Source organism: Telopea speciosissima, chromosome 8, assembly GCF_018873765.1.
Source record: "Telopea speciosissima isolate NSW1024214 ecotype Mountain lineage chromosome 8, Tspe_v1, whole genome shotgun sequence".
NCBI lineage: Eukaryota > Viridiplantae > Streptophyta > Magnoliopsida > Proteales > Proteaceae > Telopea > Telopea speciosissima.
Window position 1 is genome coordinate 1,840,962 of NC_057923.1, and position 22,400 is coordinate 1,863,361.

A 22,400-nucleotide genomic window follows, 5' to 3' on the forward strand; every position below is an offset into this window, starting at 1 on the left:
AGATTTTCATGGATCCTGTCCTCGAGTGATGTAATGTATGTCACTGTCAATGTTCATGCATTAGTTTTGTTTTATTAGGAAATTTTTATTAATATTAATATTTTATTTTGACCTGTTTTCTATTGAGTATCGCCTAATAAAACCAACCTAAACCTCATATTTCACTAAGATAGTCCCTTTCCTAAACCTGATATTAGGAAATTTTTATTAATATTACATTTTAGTTTTGTCAATGTTCATGTGTAGTCACTTTACATTTTAGGGATTTTTTCCAAGATTGCTCTGTTACACTGGCAACCCAAACCTGATATTTCACTAAGATATCACTATATGAATTACCCAAACTACCCATAAGTACCTATTAATATTACTTTATTTTCCATATGTTAATATTATATAAGATATAGTAGCAAGTATAGAGAAAATGAGCAATGTGAGAGCACTCTTATATTGTAGCTTCTCCTTATATTAAACATAAGGGAGAAAGAACACCACCTAATCGCGCCAGACACGTCGTCCTTGCGCCCTAACACAAGGGTGTGAGCTATGTGATCGAGTGGCGTTCTCTTTCCCTAAACATGATTATATATTCTTGGGTAAATTATAGATCATCACCTGGTTTTCAATCAAAACTCAAATCATCCCCTGGTTTTTGAAAAAACTCAAATTACTCCCTCTATAGTAACGGTGTTAGTCTACTATTAGTTGTCTGCTGTTAATTATTGGTGTGAAAATGACTATTTGACCCTTGTACTAAAACATTATAATTAAATTTACAATACTACCCTTCAAGATTTATGCTTGGATGTCAAGGGTAGTTTAGGAATTTAAACTGATTTGACTGGTTGACATCATCACTTAACAGCATAAAACTAATGTTAGGGACTAATTTGTCATTTTGGCGATCTCTTTCCCTAAACATGATTATATATTCTTGGGTAAATTATAGATCACCCCCTGGTTTTCAATCAAAACTCAGATCATCTCTTGATTTTTGAAAAAACTCAAATTACCTCCTCTATAGTAACGGTGTTAGTCTACTGTTAGTTATTGGTGTGAAAAGGACTATTTGACCTTTGTACTAAACCATTAGAATTAAATTTACAATACTACCCTTCAAGATTTATGTTTGGATGTCAAGGGTAGTTTAGGAATTTAAATTGATTTGATTGGTTGACATCATCATTTAACAGCATAAAACTAACGTTAGGGACTAATTTATCATTTTGGGATCTAAACTAAGAGGTGATTTGAGTTTTTTCAAAAACCAAAGGGTGATCTGAGTTTCGATTGAAAACTAAGGGGTGATTGATAATTTATCCTATACTCTTTATATTACATCTTTATGTGATTCATCATTATATTCCTTTTGTTAAGACAAATCATATTAGCAAGAATCCATAATATTTCGACGTAAGTAAAACTATAATTTCTTTGCCACAATATCATGCAATACGGCTTAAGTAACAACAGGAAAAGAAAAAAAGGGATTTAGATGAATTTATGTCAATTATTCCCATAATATGTTCAACGTGATTTTTATTTATAACACTTAAGTAGTTCAATAACGAACTAGATCGTTGTTCTTTATATTCAACTACTTGGTTTTTTTGTAGTCCGTATTCCATATAACACTTAAAGTAGTTTAGTAACGAATTAGATCATTGTTTTGCACTGTGGATACCGTTATTAACTATTTGAATTTAACATGATGACTAATTGACTATTGATTGAAAGTTCAAACTTCTATTAAACGATTCACATACTGAACAAGTAATTCAGTAAATAGCCGTACATTGAGCTATAAGATGTTTTACATTACGAGCAAAACTTTGAGTCAAGTAAGTAAAGATCTATCATGAACTAAACTTAGACAATGAAACAAACAAATTTGTCCAAAACTATTCATTAAATTGCTTTGCTTTAAAATCATCGCAAATAAGTATTGCTTCACATGAACTACAATTGAACTCAATATCGTAAAAAATTACAAATGTACCATCAATTATACACATGATGTTCGTTTGCATATTTTTTCAAGTAGAAATGTACCTGCGCATATCCATTGACATCGAAGCATGACGAGTAGCCATTAGTTTTAGTTTTAGTTTTACTTTTTTTTTTTTTTTCTTTTTCTTTTTCTTATTTCTTCAACATATTGGGGTTTGTGTTAAGGTTTAACTCGATTTTATTACAAAGGGTTATTTATATATAAAAATTATTTTATTATATTACAAAATAATGAAGTAGATATATAAAATAGATATATTAATATAAATATTTGCACGCAAAACTTTAACACAAGAATAGAACCGCACCATAGAATAATGGACCAAAGTGCAACCTAATGTTTTAAGATGCATTGGTCTTCACCTGGGTATGGGAACAAGGTTTTAGACATCGATATCAATGCCTGTATCAGTCATTGTCGATATCGATGCAGATCGAATGGTATCGACTTATGTAGGACTAGTATCCGATGCAAATTAAGAAACAAACTATTCTTTGGCCAATACGTATTATTAAGTATCACCGTATCTAATGCCAATCGATGGTGATACGAATCGTGATATGATAACTAACCTCACAAAATACGTATCTCAAATAAGGTTGTAGATCAATTAGGGCGGAAGGACTTGCTTGTTTCAAAAAGGTTCGCTCATGCTGGAGGGAGCATCCCCACTTAGTGATTAGTCTGCCAATTCACACAAATCCGAAGAAGTTATCATGGACAAGCCACATGCAAGAAAATTTGCACATGTGGTTCTGGCTAGGGTTTCATTCAATATCTAATAACCTTGCTTTTGCTCATCGTCGGCACACTTCTCCTAAATATTGCCCATTTGTTCTGGAATAATCTTTGGGAGAAAATTCTCTTTTTGGGAGTGTGGCCTATGGCAGCACTTCCATGAGTCTATCTCTCTCCTCCCCCATTAAAAAAGACATCTCTACCCTCTTATTTTAAGGAGGAGAGAGATAAACACGCCACACACCGGGAGAGAAAACTACTTCCCATAATCCTTTTAGGAGGCACAATTCTACATATTTATGATAAGGATACCTTTAACCGTAGGGGAATTCACAGTGTCATCCCTGTTTGTGGTAAATCGGAAAAGGGATATGAGAGCAAGGGTAGTTTGGACAATGCGAGAACAAAAGCCCTGTCACTCTTTTTACCACCCATAGCCCCTAGGCCTAGGAGCGCCGTAAGTGGTAAAAACTCTTGGTTTTAATGGACTTTCTTGCATATCTTATCTTATATTTCTATACCTGAAACTTCCCAAAATTTTTTTTCCCTTTTAATGTAAAGAGGGAAATTCAAAACCCGTCCGGACTCCGAAAATGTCATTTCAAAAACCCGCCCTCGCCGTTTCTCTACTTTAAAAACCCACAACTGTAAAACGATCGCCATTCTGTCGTCTGTGCTTCTGATATTAGCTGTCTTCCTCTTGGCTTAGTTCGCTTCGTCAATGGCGGAAGCGCAGCGTCGACAACAGCTCCCTTGCGACGCAGGTGGCATTTGCATGTTGTGCGAAAAAAAGCCCGCAGATGACGATAAGCTCATCTGCATCACTTGCGCTACTCCTTGGCATCTCAGTTGTCTATCCGTTCGTCCTGAAACCCTAGCCTCTGCTGTTCAATGGGAATGTCCAGACTGTGTTCCGACCGCCGGCGATTTTCCGGCACCGATCGTTGGAGTTTCTTTAGTATCCGGCGATTCTGCAACTTCCGGTGAACTGATCGCTGCGATTCGAGCTATCGAAGCCGATGAATCTCTGACGGAGCAGGAGAAGGCCAAGAAACGGCAGGAGCTTATGTCTAAAAGCTCGCCGCATATCGATGAGTCCAAGTCCAAGAAGAGTAAAAGTAGCGGAGAGAATGATGTCCTCGGCCTCCTTGATGAAAGCTTGAACTGCTCCTTTTGTATGCAGTTGCTGGAAAGACCTGTTACGGTTAGTATCTTTATTTATTTATTTTTCCCTCATCTATATGCTGAATGCTCCGATTTCAAAGATTTACACAGTAAAGGTTGTTTTATTATCTTTTTTTTTAACACGGGCGTGGAAATACACTGTCGTGCACCGTGCCCTTCGTCCAGTGAGGGGGCAAATTTGGTATTATGCACTCGCTGTCCATCCGACGGTGAAAGCCACCATGGACGTGGGCGGTCGTGCACGAAACCTTTGGCCTTCTCTTCACTGGTTTTAGTTTTTTTTTTTTTTTTTTGATGATCGAAACATGAAAGCTTGTGTTCGTTTCGGATGCAGAGGCATTTGGTCATCTAATTGTGGTTTATGTATGTGAATTTCGGTCAGTTTTGTGGGCTGGGATTTTTCTGCATTTATATTTGGTAACTTTTGATCTATAGATTCTTCGGTTTCGCACCGTCGATTTTAGTCGGTTGTTTACATTAGGCGTTAATGGTTTTTCACAAAACGTCCTGTTTTCCGGGACTATTTTCATCTATTATTTATTGATTTTTCTATCTATGAGAGCCTCATTCTGCGCACTCTTTTCTAATATAATCGAAGAAAACGTGAGTTTCTCTATCGGTTGTTGCCTTTATTAATTGACGGAGTTCCTTTACGCTGGTTTGTTGATGATCCTCTGTTACATTTTCCACTGTCAAAACAAACTGTGGAGCGAAAGAATGTTTTCCATAGATTTGTTTACATATTCACGCTTGGTTTTATCTTCTTAATAGAGCTGCCATTTTCTATTGCGAGAGATGGTCTATTTGAAGTTTATTTGTAACCTCTCTGTGTGACATGCTAGACTGTTTATTACACAGCCGATATCTACTCCCCTTGTTTGCCCAGGCTTTTGGTTTCCCTAATTTCGAAGGTGAAGGAAACAAGCTTTCCGGGAGGTCCTGCTCTCTGCCGAAGCCTCGAAGTTCAGGCTTTCTCGTTTTTCCCTCCCTTTTGGTAAAGTTAAAACAGAAAGGGTAAGGGGTTCCAATCTTTTTTTCCCCCAATTCTTGTTCAATTTCGTTTTCTAACGGAAATAATGAAAAAGAAAATTAGTTAAAGAGTGATAGACGGAAAGGGTCACAAATCTTTTTTCTTTTTCGCTTTCCCCGTAGTAAAAGGTGAAGGTGGAGCGCAGTGGCGGTTACCTCACTTGGGGGAGCGCAGAGACGGTTACCTCACTGTCACGCAAGACTCGTAGTACCCTTACACTGGTAGGATAATGAGAGACCTCGGAGGTCATGATGATATGGTATTGTAGTTGCTTGATTCTTATCTTTTGGTGGTTCGATGTGGATGGGCAAGAAAGAAGTCTTCGACGGTCCCATCAAGTATCTAGGTGGATATGTCATTTATTGTTAGTCATCACTGCTGGAGCTTGCTTTTGGTTGGGTTCACGTTTCTGGTACTGGGGTCTGAGCTCTTTTATTAGATTTGATAAGGGTATTTTTGATTTTTAATTATAGGAGATGGGAAAACGATGACATTCAGCATTAAGGAAGTTTTTCCACACCATCGGTGAAGAAAAACATAATCCTGTTTTCTAGCTCGGATTCAGACATAATACCAATCTCTATAAATAACTTTTATTATTGTGATCACACAGTGGTTATGATTAGGGTTGGAATCGGTCTGGAATCTGTACAGGTTTGGTCTCAGCCCCAAACATTTAAATTGTTGCATAACTATTCTTTCCATGATACGAACGTAAAGATAATCATTGCTTAACAATGTGATTAAATAAGCTTGGCTTTATAGATGAAGCTCGGCGTATTGGCGTAATTTGGCGGTTGCCGATCCTCTTTCTCAAAGATAAGTTTTAAGGATTCAAATCATCATTCAAATCTCGTATCATTTCCTCTTAAGCTTATTTAATAGGTGTATAAATGGTTACAACTTAAACTACCAACGTATTTTTCAACCCCTCGAAAAAAAAAAAAAACTACCAACGTATTTCTTAACCACTAGATAACTACACACCCACGTATAACACTCTTTAGAAGTTATACAATCATGCATATCTCTTACATACAAGATCATGCACGTAACATTCCAAACTTTGGATCCTCTCCAACAATATTGAAGAGGATGGCCTCTCCAACTACCTTCTCCTTATGCCATGTTTCCTATCCATTAATGGAGAGAAACCTCCGTTACATCTATTATTATAATTTTCTTTTTTCCTTTTTTCTCTCCTCCACTCTTTTTATAGGAATCGATTAAACATCACTGCACTCAAATAGGTAACTAAGATAATGATAGAATCTCCATGAATCTAATCTCCCTCTCTCTCTCTCTCTCTCTCTCTCGCACCTTGCCTCTCCATGCAACTTCCATTCCTTCTCTCCCTATCTCTTTACCTTTTTGCGTCTGTGTCGTGTTTTGCAAAATACGCTGTAAGTGCTGCATCAATATATTTCCGTATACTTGTACGTGTCATGTGAATGCCGTTTGTTTCTTTGATTGCACTTTGTTTCCTTCCATGGGATAATTTTTATGTAGGACTCAGAGCTTCTATTTAATTTGATTTGTCATCACCTAATGGACTAATCGTTCTCATTTAAGTTCCCACATTTTCTTTGATGGTCTAGAAACTATTGGTGATGATCCAAGAGAATTAAATTTGGATGACATGATTTTTTCTATAAGATTGGTTTGAATTCCTCCCTGGAGTATATTATGTAGGGATCACTCTCCATGCATGATGAAGAACATTAGATAGCTTATCGATACTCTTCAGATTTTATTCTTAACAATAAATCCGACCAATTTGAATCTCTCTCTATTTCTCTCAAATATCTCTGCAGTCATCATTTTTCTTTTTCTTTCGTGTATACCGAAGATCATTTTCAAAAAGGAAGGACTCGGGTAGTATAAGAAGTCTAATCTGGAATAAAGTATAGTTGCTGTCCGAGAGGAATTCCTATTGTATCCGCAAACCAGAGTTGGAAATGGAGTTCAAAGGGTCAAGAATTTGTGTAAACCCTGGACTATTTAGCTACTTCAAAAGAAGAAAGAGAAAAGGACCCGAGAGTCCTGGATGATGAAGGAGGTTCCTAGAAATATCAGATTCCTACATGCACAAGTGATAACAGCAACCCAGAATTTGGGCGCTTCTTTATTCGAGAATGATTTGTGGAACTCATGGTGATAAAAGGAGATCGAACTTTTGATGATTTAGGTTATTGTTGTGCGTTGATATTTAACTAATATCAAAGAAAGCATAAGAACAGTGTGTCAACATGACATATGAAAAACATGGTTTTAGTTTACGGTATCGGATCGGGTATTGGTCACTTGTGTTGGATCAGGTATCGATCACCTGCAAAACCGATATGATACCAATACAATATTGACACGGATCGATCCTATTGGACTAGTTTATTCGTGATTTTCTTTAATAACTGCTTTTTTTAAAAATTTTTTTTTGTTTTACCCATTGTTTGAACCGTTTCACTAATACTGTATTGGCACAGTATCAGGATTGGTGATATGCGATACCGATACCTCAAACCAGGTTAAGTTGTCTCGTCAAAGCTTTCAAATTAAACTTTTAACGATTTCTAGGTAAAGCTTTAAACAGTTGGGTCATGATTATAGTTAGGAGGAGTATATTACACCCCCAAAAAGTGTTAGTTACCTATTTGAGTGCAAATGATGTTTAATGAATTCTTATAAATTGTAAAAGAGGGAGAGAGGAAAAAGAATAAAAAAAGAAAAATAATAGAGGTAATAAAGATTTCTCTCCATGAATGGATCGGAAACGTGGCATAAGGAGAAGGTAGTTGGAGAGATCCTCTTCAATGTCATTGGAGAGGATCCTAACTCCACCCCTCTTAAAATTGGCCTTGTCCCCAAGGGAGATAAGGTACAAATAAAAATTAAAATAACCCAGAAATTATTGCTTGATAACCTTCGAACTCTTCCCAAGTTGCCTTAGATAGAGATAACCTTTGGCAAATTGGCAAGGTGTCTTGAATTTTGACGCCATCTCCGCGTCTGTTTGAGGAGAGACAATAAAATATGTGGTAAGTGTGGAAGCTTTCAAGACCTGATTTGATACCAATTTATACGTACACAAGAGGGAAGAAGGGATAAAGTAGGGAATTAAATAAAAAAGATATAATCAATGGATAACAATGAGATTAAATAGGATAATTAATAGGATAGCTTGGCTTTACATATGAAGCTTGATGTCGTGGCGTAAGTTGGCGGTAACCAGTCCTCTTTCTCAAAGAGAAGTTTTAGGGATATTCAAATCATCATTTAAGTCGCGTATCATTCCCTCTTAAGCCTGTTTAATAGGCATACAAATGGTTACAACTTAAACTACCCACATATTACTTAACCACTAGATAACTACACCCACGTATTACACTATTTAGAAGTTATGCAATCATGCATATCTCTTGCATACAAGATCATGCAGGTAACATTGCACTATGGATTGGCTTGGCTTGGTTGATCGCTCAGGAGCCGGGGAATATAGACTTTTTTGTGGATCATCAGCTGTAGTCTATTCCCCTCTTGCACCAATAATATCTGTTGTTTGTGCATTTCTCAATGATTGGGTGATTTCTCTGTTTATTGGTGAAGTAAAAATGGGGCAATTATGACTAGACGTTTGGTAACACTTCGTGGGAGTGTTTCTGGTGTTCTTTTGCTACAAGTGAACAAATTTTTTCCTGTTCTCCTAGAGTGAACTGGGCATCTAGAAAACACACACACAGGATAACCTCAAACTCTTCCCAAGTTGCTTTACCCTTGCCAAATTGGCAAGGTATCTTGAATCTGGACGCCATCTCCGCTTCTTCTTGAAGAGAGACATAATATACGTGGTAAGTGCGGAAGCTTTCAAGACCTGCTCTGATACTAATTAATACGTACACAACTACACAATAGGGAAGACGGGATAAAATAGGGTATTAAATAAAAAGATATAATCCAGGAACATCTCTGATAACATTCTTCTTTGTAATGATATTGTCAAAGGCTTTGATAGGAAGAATCACTCTCCTTCGTTACTCCTGAAGATCGACATCCGCAAAGCTTTTGATTCTCTTAGATGGGACTACGTTGCTCAAGTGTTGACTCAGATGGGGTTTCCTGTTCCCTTTGTTCACTGGATTAGCTCTTGCATCTCTTCCCCAAAGTTCTCAGTCTTAGTTAATGGCAGTCCGGCAGGGTACTTTGGAGCTGATGTGGGGATTCGGCAAGGATGCCCTCTTTCCCCCTACTTGTTTACTATTGCCATGGAAATCCTCTCCAGGCAGATCCAGCTTTCAGACCGACCACAGCACTCATCTCTCCTATGCCCAAGTGTAAAGGGCTCAAGCTCACCCACCGGCCTTTGCAGACGACTTGATGATATTCTCCAAGGCTTCGCTTGCCTCCTTAGAGACTATTTTACTTTGTCTCCAGCAATTCAATGAGCTCTCAGGTTTGTGCATCAACCCATCCAAGTCCCTCGTCTTCTTTGCTGGAGTTACGAGGCCGACAAAGCAACTTTCCTAGCCATCTCTGGTTTCATCGAAGGTCGGTTACGTCAAATACTTGGGGATTCCTTTGATCACCGCTAGACTTTCTCGCTCATCACGCACCCCTTTGTTGGACATGATCCGTAAGAGACTTCAGCTATGGAAAAGCAAGCTTCTTTCGTATGCCGGCAAAGCTAACCCTCATTAGATGGCCTTCGAAGCCTCGTATATCTACTGGTCGGGTATCTATGGTCTCCCTCAATCTACTATCAAGGCCATGGAAGCTCTTATGGCTTCATTCCTTTGGAAGGGCTCTGACTCCTCCAGGTTTCTTCATCCGTTGAGTTGGGCTGCAGTGTGCCTTCCCAAGAAGGAAGGAGGTCTAGGCATTCGGTGTATCAAAGAAGTGAACTCAGCTGGTATCTTCAAGCTCCTCTGGAAGATAGCCTAAAAAAAGAAGAGCATTTGGGTTGATTGGATCTACTCGGGCCGCCTTTGCCATGATTCCATTTGGACGGCCTCTGTGGGTTCCGATGTTTCTTGGGTTTGGAAGAAAATCATTGCCAGCCGTCATTTGGCTCTTCAAGTCATTCGCTCTACCATTGGTGATGGTTAGTCTACCTACCTCTGGCTTGACAACTGGCACCCTATGGGAATTCTGCTTCATCGGGTTACCCCCAGATCCATCTACTCCTCAGGCTTACATAGGCTTTCATTGGTTGCTGATATTTTAGACCACAATGGCTGGGCTCCCCCCATCTCTGGTCCTATCCTCACTCCTATCTGGAATGACCTCCATCTGGTCACTAGAAGGGTTGCCTCAAGAGGTGATTATGTCAATTGGAACTCCAACAGCTCTTGCTCCTTCTCTTCCAAGGCTGCTTGGAATTTAATTCGCTTAAAAGGCCCCTTGGTCCCTTGGCACAGGCTCCTTTGGTTCAAGCATCACATTCCTAGGCATTGCTTTACAGCCTGAAGAGTTTTCAACAATTGTCTCCCTACTCAAGCCTTTCTTCGTAGCCGCTAGATCTCAGTTCCTCGTGCTTGCTGCCTCTGCTGGAACAATGATGAAGACCTGAACCATCTCTTCTTTGATTGTCCTACTGCAGCTGCAATATGGAAGGGTGTGCTCCTTAAATGCTGGCCTGTCCGAAGGCGTATTCTTCCCTTCGCTAGAGAATGGATTTGGATTGATATGACTTTCGCTGGCTCCTCTACTTGTGACACGGTCGGGAAGATGGCTTTCTGTGCTACTCTCAACCATATTTGGATGGAGCGTAATTTGAGAAAATGGACTTCCATCTCTCGGCCTTTCCAAAAGATTTGGGATTCCATTTCTTTTGAAATTAAAGCAAAACTATCTTTAGTTCCCCCTCTACTTGTAAAGACACCCATAGGAACAGGACCATTGTTCAGTCCTGGGGTCTCTCAAATGTCTCCTTGGTTGCTCCGGCTAATGCTTAGGCTGGCTGGTTGGGCTCTTCCTCTTTAGGGCCTTTTGTAATTTCTTCTCTTAAAACAATGAGATTAAATAGGATAATTAATAGGATAGCTTGGCTTTACAAACGAAGCCTAACGTCGTGGCGTAATTTGGCAGTAGTCGGTCCTCTTTCTTAGAGAGAAGTTTTAGGGATTTTTCAAATCATCATTCAAGACTTCAAGGTCTCTTAAGCCTATTTAATAGGCGTGCAATGATTACAACTTAAACTACCCATGTATTACTTAACCACTAGATAACTACACCCACATATAACCCTATTTAGAAGCTATGCAATCGTACATATCTCTTACATACAAGATCATGCATGTAACATTGCACTATGGATTTGCTCAGCTTGGTTGATCGCTGAGGAGCCAGGGAAAATAATTTTTGTGAATCATCATCTGTAGTCTATTCCCCTCTTGCACCAATAGTATCTGTTGTTTGTGCATTTCTCAATGATTGAGCGATTTCTCTGTTTATTGTTGAAGTAAAAATGGGGCCATTATGGCTAGACGTTTGGTAACACTTCGTGGGAGTGTTTCCAGTGTTCTTTTGCTCCTAGGGAACAAAATTTTTCCGATTCTCCTAGAGTGATCTGGGCATCTAGAACGTGCACACAAAGAGAAAATAGTTTAAAAGAATGAATCATGCACAAACCCTAGAAACCCAGTACAAATCGATCGATCTGAATTAGCTGGAATCAGGATCAGCCTCAGCCTATTCCAATCTTAATCGTTCGATCCTATCCCGAAAGAAATTGAACATCGAAGTATCAAACTTTATGGTTATAAGCCTTGTCCTCTTCCCTGAGAGCATATACCGGTTGTATGCACTCTCTAATTTTTCTCTCATACAAGTTCATTGATATACTAGTAGAAATGATGGAGAAGGGTGGTATCGAATAACAATAGTTACATTTTACTGGACAATGGTGTATGGAGAGCTGAGGCTTTGGAGTTAGCAAAGCACTTGTGGGTAAGGAATTTATCTACAAAGATGCTTTCAGGCGCTTGAACAGAATTTTCTCTATGCTTAATGCGTGCAAAGGACTCGCAAATTAGAAATATAACCGTTCTGAATGAGCTCAATTCCTATGAGCTACTAATTGAGCCAGGTTTCTTACTTTAGTTACCTTTCTTTATGGATATGATTTGTAGTTGTTACTTTTTTTTATTTTGATATAATTTTGTTTATGAAGCTTGATCACTAATTCCCTACATTCTTCCGAGTAGACTGTTTAAGTCAGTGTATTTCATACCCTAGAATATGGACATTGGCTATTGTAGAGGTGCCAAAAGTGCTTCTGTTAGAGTGTCTTTCAAATACATTGGCACTTCTTGGGCTTTGTTACCAAACGTTTTTCTACTCCTGCAGAGGTGCTCTTGAGAACAGAAACAAAAAAAAAGCACTTCTAGCTCAAAAACACTTCTGTAACCAGGGGCTTTTGTGCCTGTTGTGTAATCTGGTCAATGGATGTTTTCATTCCGATATCCCATCCATAAGAAAATTATGCGAGCTTCAACTCCTCTAATTTCCCTTTATTTTGATGGAAGCATAGTTCTTTGGTTATAGAACTTACTTTTGAGATTCTTTGCCATTTATCTTTCAGCTGCATACGACTGACAAATCACTTTTGCATCTGTTAGCATTATTTGGAGTTCTTTTTTCTTTAGTTCAAGCTGGATCTTCTTTGTTTACTTATTTGTATAATCCAGCTTGAGGGGGAGTGTTGGAATATGTACTCCGGAATAGCGTGGGGGTATTCTGGTCTTTTTGGGGTAATTTTATTCTTCTTATATTATTTTGGTATTCCTAGTTATAATGGGAATTCCTAATAGGAATAGGTAAGGGGGTTAGTCCTATTTTGATTAGGAGTCATTCCTACTTTGATTAAGAGTAAGTTTCATTCCTAATTAGACTAGGAATAAGGTGTAATTCTGTTTACTATAAATAAAGGGGCTGGGTGATCGATTATGACACTCAAGCATTCAAGCATTACAACTTCCATCTTCTCTTCTCTCTTTTCTCCTCTCTAAAGTTACTGGTTACAGGTCCTAGGTTTTCTACAGCATCTAATGTTTTGATAAGAAAAAGAATCTGTCTATATAAAGCGGATGCTGTCTTTATAAGTGATTATTCTATCATCATCAAGATTGTTATCACAACTTTTTTCTTTTTTAATAACTTTCCAAAACAAAGTAAATTTGAAATTGATCACCTATTTATTTTCTGTGGAGTAAATACTTTTTTTACTCGATAAAATATGTTCCTGTTAAACGGGATCAATTAAATAGGCTCTACTTGAATGCACAAAATTTTGCCGGTGTACCTGTGAAGCTAGTTACATTACTCTATATGCAGACTTGTTATAGTCGGAGGATGTGCCATAACTCTCTATTTCTTTGTTTCAGACACCTTGTGGCCACAATTTCTGCTTGAAGTGCTTTCAAAAATGGGTGGGGCAGGGGAAGCGTACCTGTGCAAAGTGCCGGCACACCATTCCCAACAAGATTGCGAGTCAGCCTCGTATCAACTCGGTACTTGTTGTTGCTATCCGTATGGCCAAGTTGTCAAATTTGACCGATCAGCGAGGACCATTGAAATCCTACCATTTTATACACAACCAAAACAGACCTGACAAAGCATTTACAACAGAGCGGGCAAAGAAGTCGGGAAAAGCTAATGCTTGTAGTGGGAAGATCTTTGTTACGGTCCCGCCGGATCATTTCGGACCAATCCTTGCGGAGAATGACCCAGTGAGAAAGCAGGGTGTGTTGGTTGGGGAGTCTTGGGAGGACCGCATGGAATGCAGGCAATGGGGGACCCATCTTCCACATGTTGCGGGGATTGCTGGGCAAAAGGAATATGGTGCCCAGTCAGTGGCACTGTCTGGAGGCTATGAGGATGATGAGGACAATGGCGAGTGGTTTCTTTACACAGGGAGGTCCGTTTCTCTAACCTCCTCTTATCTTTATTGATCTTAACTTGCATGGTTCATTTGATTGGTTCCTATTAAAAGATTTACAGTCATTATATATGTATGCACGTTCTATTTCTTTCTTGGACATCCTGGTGAATGTTACCTGAACTATTTTTCATTAGTTAGAGATAAATTATTGTGGATTTTCTTTAAATTATTGCCTTCCTACTCCCAACTTAAACCCCATGTAAATTGGGACTCCATTCCTATATCTATGCAATCATTCGTTATAGATTGACCACTAGACCGAGGGTGGTGTCTACCATCACATCGTTCAAAATTGTGCAAAGAGGAATGATGTGCCTTAATTAGGTTGTAATCTTTTGTTGAAAGAACATATCCTTTACCATAAAACTCTCCATTGTAGGCTTTAGGTTGTCGATTGATGTCAGCAGTAGATGGAGAGCTAATTGCTTCATGCTTCTGTCAATGCTGCCAATTCTGCATCAGTTTGATAAAGAACTGAATCCTTTGGTTAAGATCATCTCGTCATTTTAATATATTTTTGCAAAACCTATGATGTCCAAAGGATGGGCATTCTCCTTATCGCAACTCGCAAGTATGCAACTGGGTAACATTTTCTGTGTTTAAATTTTCTATTGCAAGGGAAAGTAAGACATTGTATAATGTCCTTTCCTGCTTCTTCTATGCCAGTTATTGGAAATAATTTTTTTATTCCAGGGCTTGCTGCAAATTTATTTTACTAGTTTGAGAACTAATTCTGTATGTCGTTTTCAAATCTTACTCGAACACTATTTATTGTCAACTTCCTTGAGAATTATTTGGGGTCCTCGTTGTAACTATTTTCTTATTGCTGATTCCAATTATTGTACTGGAGCTTATATTTTTTTTGTGATTGGCAGTGGTGGAAGAGACCTGAGTGGGAATAAGCGCACAAATAAGGAGCAATCCTTTGATCAGGAGTTCTCATCTATGAATGAGGCTCTTCGAGTAAGCTGCAACAAAGGTTATCCTGTAAGAGTTGTAAGGTAAGATTCACCTTGGATTCATTTTAATGCTAGTACACACAAGGAGTGCAAACTGCAAAGATAGGGTAAACTGTCCTTGCCTGTTTACAAGGCATCTAATAAGTTTACATTTTTGTAGGATTGAACCAAATTGTGGCCTGTGCAATTGATGTATTTTTTTGTTTCATGAAACCACTAGGATTTTTGGGTTTTGACTGTGGCAGCTCGCAAATGACTGTTCTGTGACCTAGTAGATGCTAACGACTAAAATTACCTGAGCCACCTTACCAGTTGGTTATGGTAATCTGTCAATCATCGTTGGCCATGATTCAAAATAAGTCTGTTTCATCTAATTTTGTGTGATCACAGAAAATTTGATAATTGACAAAAGGAGTGAGGTGTCTTCTCCCAAATGAGTCCCTCATTTGGGTGGTCATAGAGTCCATGTGATCTGTTTTTGAAAAAAAATTCAGTCAGGATACTATAAAAAATCGTACCTTTAATTAATGGGTTCCCAGTAATGTGAACAAATTGTAATGCACATTTCGAGTCACTCTAGACAATCAAGATGTTAGTATATTAAAACAATAACTTCTCTTCTTAGGCATTGTGGGCATACAATTGCCATTGTGGTCCACCAGAGGCCTCTACAGGTTTAGTCATGAGACTCATGACATGATTTTTCATGTGTATATGGGCTCCTGTTCATCATATATAAGTTGTATGTTAGAACATATATTTCCCAAGTTAGCATAAATTGTAATGATGACTGTTTTTTGTAAAGTAGATTGTACTGATGCTTCGTAATCCAATTCATACTGACAAGATTTGACTACTATGATCACTTGATGTGCTAACAATCTTCAAATAATTTAAAAAAAAAAAATCTTGTTATGTCAATCCTTCTTGATTTGATATATGTGATTCAAGCTACTTTGATCGATATTTCAATCGTTATACCATGGGCAGGTCTCACAAGGAGACACGTTCTTCTTATGCTCCAGAAACTGGGGTGCGGTATGATGGTATTTATAGGATTGAGAAATGTTGGCGTAAAGTTGGAATTCAGGTAAGATTGTCTCTTTGAATGGGTTGGAAATCCAGCTGTTTGTATTCCTATTATCTTTCTTCTGGTCAATCTTTTAATGAGTAACCCCCTCCTGGTAACAGGGTAAGAAGGTCTGCCGATATCTGTTTGTTAGATGTGACAATGAACCTGCACCGTGGACAAGGTTTGTGACTTACCCGGAAGGCTGGAAATTGAATTGTTCCCCAGTAGCTTTAGTTGGGAAAATTATTACTTTTCTCTTTGGCATATTAAGCCTTTTCTTTTAGTAATTCTTCTGTATTCTTAACTGTAGTGATGAGCATGGAGACCGACCAAGATCACTTCCTGCTGTTCCAGAGCTTATGAATGCAACAGACATCACAGAAAGGAAAGAAATCCCGCATTGGGATTATGATGTGAGTAAATGCGACATCACCTATTTGCATTTGTTTTGCTTTTACTCCAAAACTTCCAATTCTCCGTACAGGCATTTAATGAACCTCTATATTACAAGTTGTTTGCTGTATCAACATGAAATTATCTCAATACAATGTAAATTATTAATGAGATCAGTTTCTATTATATAACTTGTGCCCATTCTGATTGTTTGGGGTCATTTATTATATTCATATAGGCTCATGGCACTTTAATCATATAGCTGATGCTCTGTATGTTCTGTGTACCTAAATTTCTGTTCTGTTTGGCAGGAGGAGGATGGTAGTTGGAAATGGAAGAAACCACCACCACCCAGCAGAAAAGAACGAGTGGCAACGGGAAGTCAGGGTGAGCGAAAGAGGATTGGAGCAAAGAGAATGACTGAACAGGAGAGGCTCCTGAAAGGTTTGCTTTATCTGATTTCTTCTTTTTTAACCTAGCTTTTTTTCTTTTCGTTTTTAAAAAAAAAATCCTATTGACAAAGCTACATTATGATCCTTGTTGTGGAAATCTAGTTTCAGATCATTTTCATTGTATACTATTTGATATTTCATCTGGGCAATGCTAAAGTGATTGCCATTTAGTGTGATCTCCACAAGCATCTCCCTTAATTTTTAATCTAAGCAAAAACCCAAGGACTGCAGAAAATGTGCCTTGATTCCAAATATGAGAGTTGGAAAGTGGGAACTGTAGTTAGTGTTTGGTTTCACTAAGGAGCAGATTGTCTATGGTAATGTGTTGTGTGCTTAACGTTTTTCAAAATGTCAAGGGCAATGACAAACCGCTCCATTCGCTTTAGCTCGTTAAGAATCTGTAGAGGATTCTGAGCTGGTTTTATTGACTATTTATGTTTTAAGGATATCCCTGTAAATGAATTGGGAATAAGTTTCTTCCCTCCCCATTTTGCTGATTTCTGTTTTTGCTATAAATGTTATGATGGAAAGGAAAAATGTCTTGATCAGATGAGATCTCGGTATTGAGATACCAATGTAACAGAGAAAGTGGATTTGGTCTTTATAAAATGAATTATAATATAATAATTTTATAGTGAATTTTAGTTAATTTTGATGTAAAGCATGCTTTCATGCAGAATTTAGCTGCCTGATATGTCGGAATGTGATGACTCTTCCTCTTACAACTCCTTGTGGTCATAATTTTTGCAAGCCTTGTTTGGAAAATGCCTTTGCTGGTCAGACTTTTGTGAGGGAGAGGACATGTCAGGGTAGGCGGTCACTTAGGGCACAGAAGAACGTCATGAAATGCCCATCTTGCTCTAATGACATTTCTGACTTTCTTCAAAACCCACAGGTATGACATTCTTACTGTTGACATGTTTTGGTTAATGTATTATACATGTTAAGAACAGGAAAGGATTTATTATGCTGGAGCTCATAAAGCTTAATTGAACAGACTTATTCCAATGCTAGCTAAAAAATGTACTTGTGCTTTGATTAATAACCACATTAGCCAGCCCCAAACATTTGAAAAAATGATGATGATGATGATGATGGCTACTCATTTCCATTTTCGTTACTCTTAGTTTATTTTATGAGGATTTGATTACTACAGGTCAATAGAGATGTGATGGATGTAATAGAAAAGCTCAAGACCAAGAGCGAGGGGGAGGTCTCTAAAAGTGATGGGGAATTGGGTGATAACACTGAAGAACCTATTGTTGCTGAGAAGTCTAATGCTGAGTTCATAGATAAAGAAACTAATGTGATTGACAAGCTTCTTGCTGAGGGCTTGTGTGATGACAAATCTAATGGTGTTGAGGAGTCACCTGATGCTGGAGAAGATACACAGCAAAAACTGATGCGCACTTGCAAGCGAAAGACATCTGATGGTGGGGATTGCTCAAAGGTTCTTGGCAAGATGGAGAAGGACAAAATATGTGCAGAGTTCTCTGATGCTGTGGCTGTAGATGCTAAAATTTACCCTGACCAGCTTGGAACATCAGCAGATGCCACAGAACATTTGCAGACTCCAGGGGATGGGAGAAATCCTAAGAGGAGTTATAAGCGAAGGAAGGCTGATAATGCTGGGGATAGCATCATGAAGCAGAATGTTGGGTTGAGGACCAGAGGAAGAAAAGCTAGAGAGGTGACAGATGAAGGAAATGACTCACCATCAAGTCCTCTTCATGTTCGATCTGATGATGATGATTTTCAATAACTTCCATCTTTGTGGTTGGAAATTTAAGAACTCAAGGGTATGCTAAGAACTGTTCTCATCTGCAAATGAAGTTCTTACATGAGAAGGTTGAAGAACTTTTGATATTACTGGAATTTGTACAAAGTAGGTACTTTTTTTTTTGTTAATATTTTTATTTTCAAATAACATTATAGGAACTGTCATCTTGCTGCTGTTGCCAGTTGCCATGGCTTGTGAAAAAGACTTGAATGGATGTCTCACAATGAAAATATGTTTTTTATGAGAAAAAAAATACTAATATACTTGTAGAAGTATTTTCTTTAAATTTATCAACACTAAATTAGTGGAGTATATAACTATTTTAGCCAATCAGTTCTGAGAATATATTTTTAAAAAGGTAGAGAACCACAGCTTCTGGTTTCAGCAATCAAAAAATTTTCCCCTCCCAAGATAATGTTGTGATCTTCCGCTGGTGGATTCCAAACTGAATTTGCCATGTGTAAGGGTCCTCATGTCCCCCCCCACCCCCTCGCCCCCTTTCCCAAACATAACCGGCAATCTGCTGAGAAATATTAAAAATTTTCTGAGTAACTAAACTTATTCTCTAGACCCTTTAATTGCTTCCCCCTCCTCCATGTATAGTTTAGAGGCTTTAGCCCTACGTTGATAGGTGTTAGTAAGGATGTCAAAACCTAGCCTGAACCGTTAAGAACGATCGAAGTAGATTGAAAAAACCCTGATTGAACCAACTCGATCCTTATTGGATTGGTTTTGGGCTGGGGTATGACAGGATTGATTGAAAACTGAACCGCATTGGACCGATCGATAACAAACTAAAAACCAAATCAGATGGAGCTGATAAAAAATCATCAAGTATAAAGCTATGAATAATTGAATTGATGTCAATATTAGTGAGCAAATTTATGATTGCAAGGGGAATTATTACAAATCAATGAATATGAGGTTATGAAAATAGGAAAATTGATTTGTAACAATGCTTCTTCCATTGATCTCCATTTTAAGTGTGACGCTAGTGAAATATTTAATGTAGTTGAAAAGTGAAAGAAGAAAATAGACACAAACCAAACCCAACCCATTTAAAAAAACTGGTACCAAACCGAATCCAAACTGTTATCAATCCGTTAGCATAAACCAAAACTGAGCCGAAATCAACGAGTCCTTATTGGTTCGGTTTCGCTTTCCCTAAAAGCCACACCGAAATCGAAAAAACTGGCTCGAACCTAGACTGAACCGACAGATTGACACCCTTAGGTGTTAGTAAACAACCTGCTGTGACCAAAATACCGTTCCTTATAAAGGACCAACATCAATGCTCCCTTTCCCTTTCTTCTTTTTCCTACAAACCTGAATTTAGTTCGTCTTTAGGGAGGCGTGCATCCAGGGTTCTGCCGGGGGGCATCCAACGGTTGAGTTGTGCCGCACACATCTCGGTGCATGCCTAGGGATGTGTGCGGCACAGCCCAACGGCTGGCAGCATCCTAGGCGTTCCCTTCTCCTTGGAGACAATCCTGATCCTACAAACCCACTTGCCCCCACCTCTCTGCAACCCCATACACGCAGGCCACCCCCACTCTTATTTTTCTTCTTTCTTTTTCTTGCAACCTCACCTGCTCTCACCCCTCTACAACCCTGCAATCTAATCCCTATTAACAGTCCAATTACCTGGAAAACGTTGATGCAAATCAAATAAAACCAGCGTGCAGAGACCAAAGCTCAGAAGCATAACTCAAATATATCAAAATAAGCTATACCTCAAATATGTGACTCCCATCTTCAGATCCTGAAAACTTCAAGTCTTTTGATGTCCAACCTAATTGTGTAAACCTAGTAATTGTATCTTGTAGACTATGGAAAATCCATGAAAAGTAAAATAGAAGAATGGTGACATTAGCTAAATGAGTTACAAAAGAATGCCCACGATGGAAATCAAAAGGAAGCAACAAGTAAGAAAGGAAGGCTGAATACTTGTAAAATCGTCTCTATGAAAGGAACAAGCTTTGCTTTCAGCATTTTCACAATTCTCATGAAGAGATAACTAGCCCTTCGACTCACGTTGAGGTTTAGATCGTGTATGCCCCTCTTATCTTAAAAAATAATAGCCAAGAGTATTCTCCTGAATCCTTGTTATTGTTTCCAAGTACACAAGAGCCACTAGCCGATTAGCATGACAAGGAAACCTCGTTGATAAGAGCATTAGCACCAATTCCCTCAAGAGCCCACTTCCAGTTAGGGTTTTGAGTGATAAACAGACTCAAATCGTGGAAATTGAGCAAACCTGCTGTTTACCTCTAGAAATTGTTTAAACCCTAACCAATGAAAGCTTGTTGTTTACCTCTTGTTATTGCTTCAGTTGAACTTTGATAAATAGAAACACCTGCACCAGAACTCTCTTTTGTGTAAACCAATATACATTGATAGAGCACAATCCCAAAGAATGGCAAGAATTTGCACGAGACAGAGCAGAGAACCGCCATTAATATTGCTTTGGCATTTCAGCCTCTTGGCACAGAAGAAATCATAGTTCAAAGAATTGGATTGGAATTAGGGATTCTAATTAATAAAGATTCCCAAAACTCTTCTTTGAATAGGCCTAGCTCAAATACGTTTTGATCATCATGTATTTGATTTCGAGGCCACTTGGGGTTCAAGTCGGTGATTAACACCCCCTCTTGTGAATCTGATCCGATTCTAAAACTTTGGGAGATTGATTTCAAAGGCAAGTAGTTACATTTACAAACTTTGTGTGATTGGAGAATTTTTTTTGTTGAGATAAATCCTTTCTATTTGCAAGTTAAAACTGGGTTGAGAGGTTTTGGGAGGTAAAAGATGACGATGGCATTGGGATTGAGTTAGTTATTTATTAAGAACAATAAACGTAATTTTCTAAAAAGAAAGATAGGTACGATGGTCAGGTTTTCTTTGTTTTTCAAATTTAGCCGTTAACAAACTAACGGTTTGGAGTTAAGTCAAACCAAGTTTGAACAGTAGGGGAGGTTTGAATAATGTGAGTGGTAGCGACGTGACACTAAACCCACCACCTAAAATCTAAACCGTTGAAATATTTTCCTTTAATCTTAACCGTTCATGTATTAACCGGTTACACCGACATCCGGTTTCTGAAAAAATAGGGATAGGAAAATGCCGGTGGTGGTGGAGGCAAGTTGGTGACCGCCGATAGTGGCCGTGCATTTACAGAGTTTTGGGGTAATAATCTAGGGTTTCTTCTTTTTCCTACTCTTCTTCTTCGTGCAGGGGAGTGCTTCAGGTTTTGGGGGGTGATAATCTAGGGTTTCAAACTTTTCTTATTCTTCTTCATCGCAGAGGAGTACTTGAGGTTTTGGGGATGATGCTTCAAATTTCGTCGAATCGATAACACACCTAGCAAGACCCCTAGCAAGAAGAACGAGGGAGTTGCAGTAATGGTTTACTGCAGTAGTCCATCGCTGCTGCCCTTTTTTTTGGATTGAACTAACCCTCCTGTTCAAAATATTCAACAGAGAGAAACACCAATCGCAACAAAATCTGGTTCAGGGACTCGTTAGAGTTCCCAATTAATAAATGTACCAATTACAATAAACATTAACTTGCCATTCTCTTGCAAGACCAACTCTAAGTTGACCCAGAAAGGGCTAGCTCGCAACACCTTAAAACCCTAGCTTTGTGCGGCGCTAGTGCCTACGTTTTGCATTGTACCTGATGGTGTTATCGGTCCTCATGCGGATCCAATGAGGGATGGGCCTGTTCTACCTCATCTTCTTCGCGAGCTTCTTCTTGATTTTCAAGGTTTTATGCCACGGCATCTTGGCTTATGATGCGGAGCTCGGGACGAGGGTGAGGAAATCGGAACAGAAGCGATAGAACCC

The 22,400-nt window shown here is 38.6% G+C and overlaps 1 protein-coding gene and 1 pseudogene across 4 annotated transcripts in view; one reads left to right on the forward strand and one right to left on the reverse strand.

Annotated features, from left to right (window-relative positions):
• Positions 1-18,690, forward strand: part of LOC122671623 (E3 ubiquitin-protein ligase ORTHRUS 2-like) — a 31,688-nt gene extending 12,998 nt beyond the window's left edge. The window contains exons 1-10 of one of the 4 annotated variants that reach the window (XM_043868957.1): positions 3,441-3,953; positions 13,343-13,875; positions 14,775-14,900; positions 15,849-15,948; positions 16,050-16,111; positions 16,241-16,343; positions 16,635-16,767; positions 17,453-17,670; positions 17,932-18,023; positions 18,114-18,690. In XM_043868957.1, the coding sequence (XP_043724892.1) occupies positions 3,471-3,953; positions 13,343-13,875; positions 14,775-14,900; positions 15,849-15,948; positions 16,050-16,111; positions 16,241-16,343; positions 16,635-16,767; positions 17,453-17,670; positions 17,932-18,023; positions 18,114-18,537 (2,274 nt within the window). In that variant the 5' untranslated portion in view covers positions 3,441-3,470 and the 3' untranslated portion in view covers positions 18,538-18,690. Of the gene's footprint in view, positions 1-3,440; positions 3,954-4,536; positions 4,593-13,342; positions 13,876-14,774; positions 14,901-15,848; positions 15,949-16,049; positions 16,112-16,240; positions 16,344-16,634; positions 16,768-17,452; positions 17,671-17,931 lie in introns of those variants that run through there. The other 3 variants (XM_043868958.1, XM_043868956.1, XM_043868959.1) reach the window with 3 other exon arrangements.
• A 3,486-nt stretch (positions 18,691-22,176) lies between these two features.
• On the reverse strand, positions 22,177-22,398 carry LOC122672611 (annotated as a pseudogene).
• Positions 22,399-22,400: the final 2 nt, after the last annotated feature.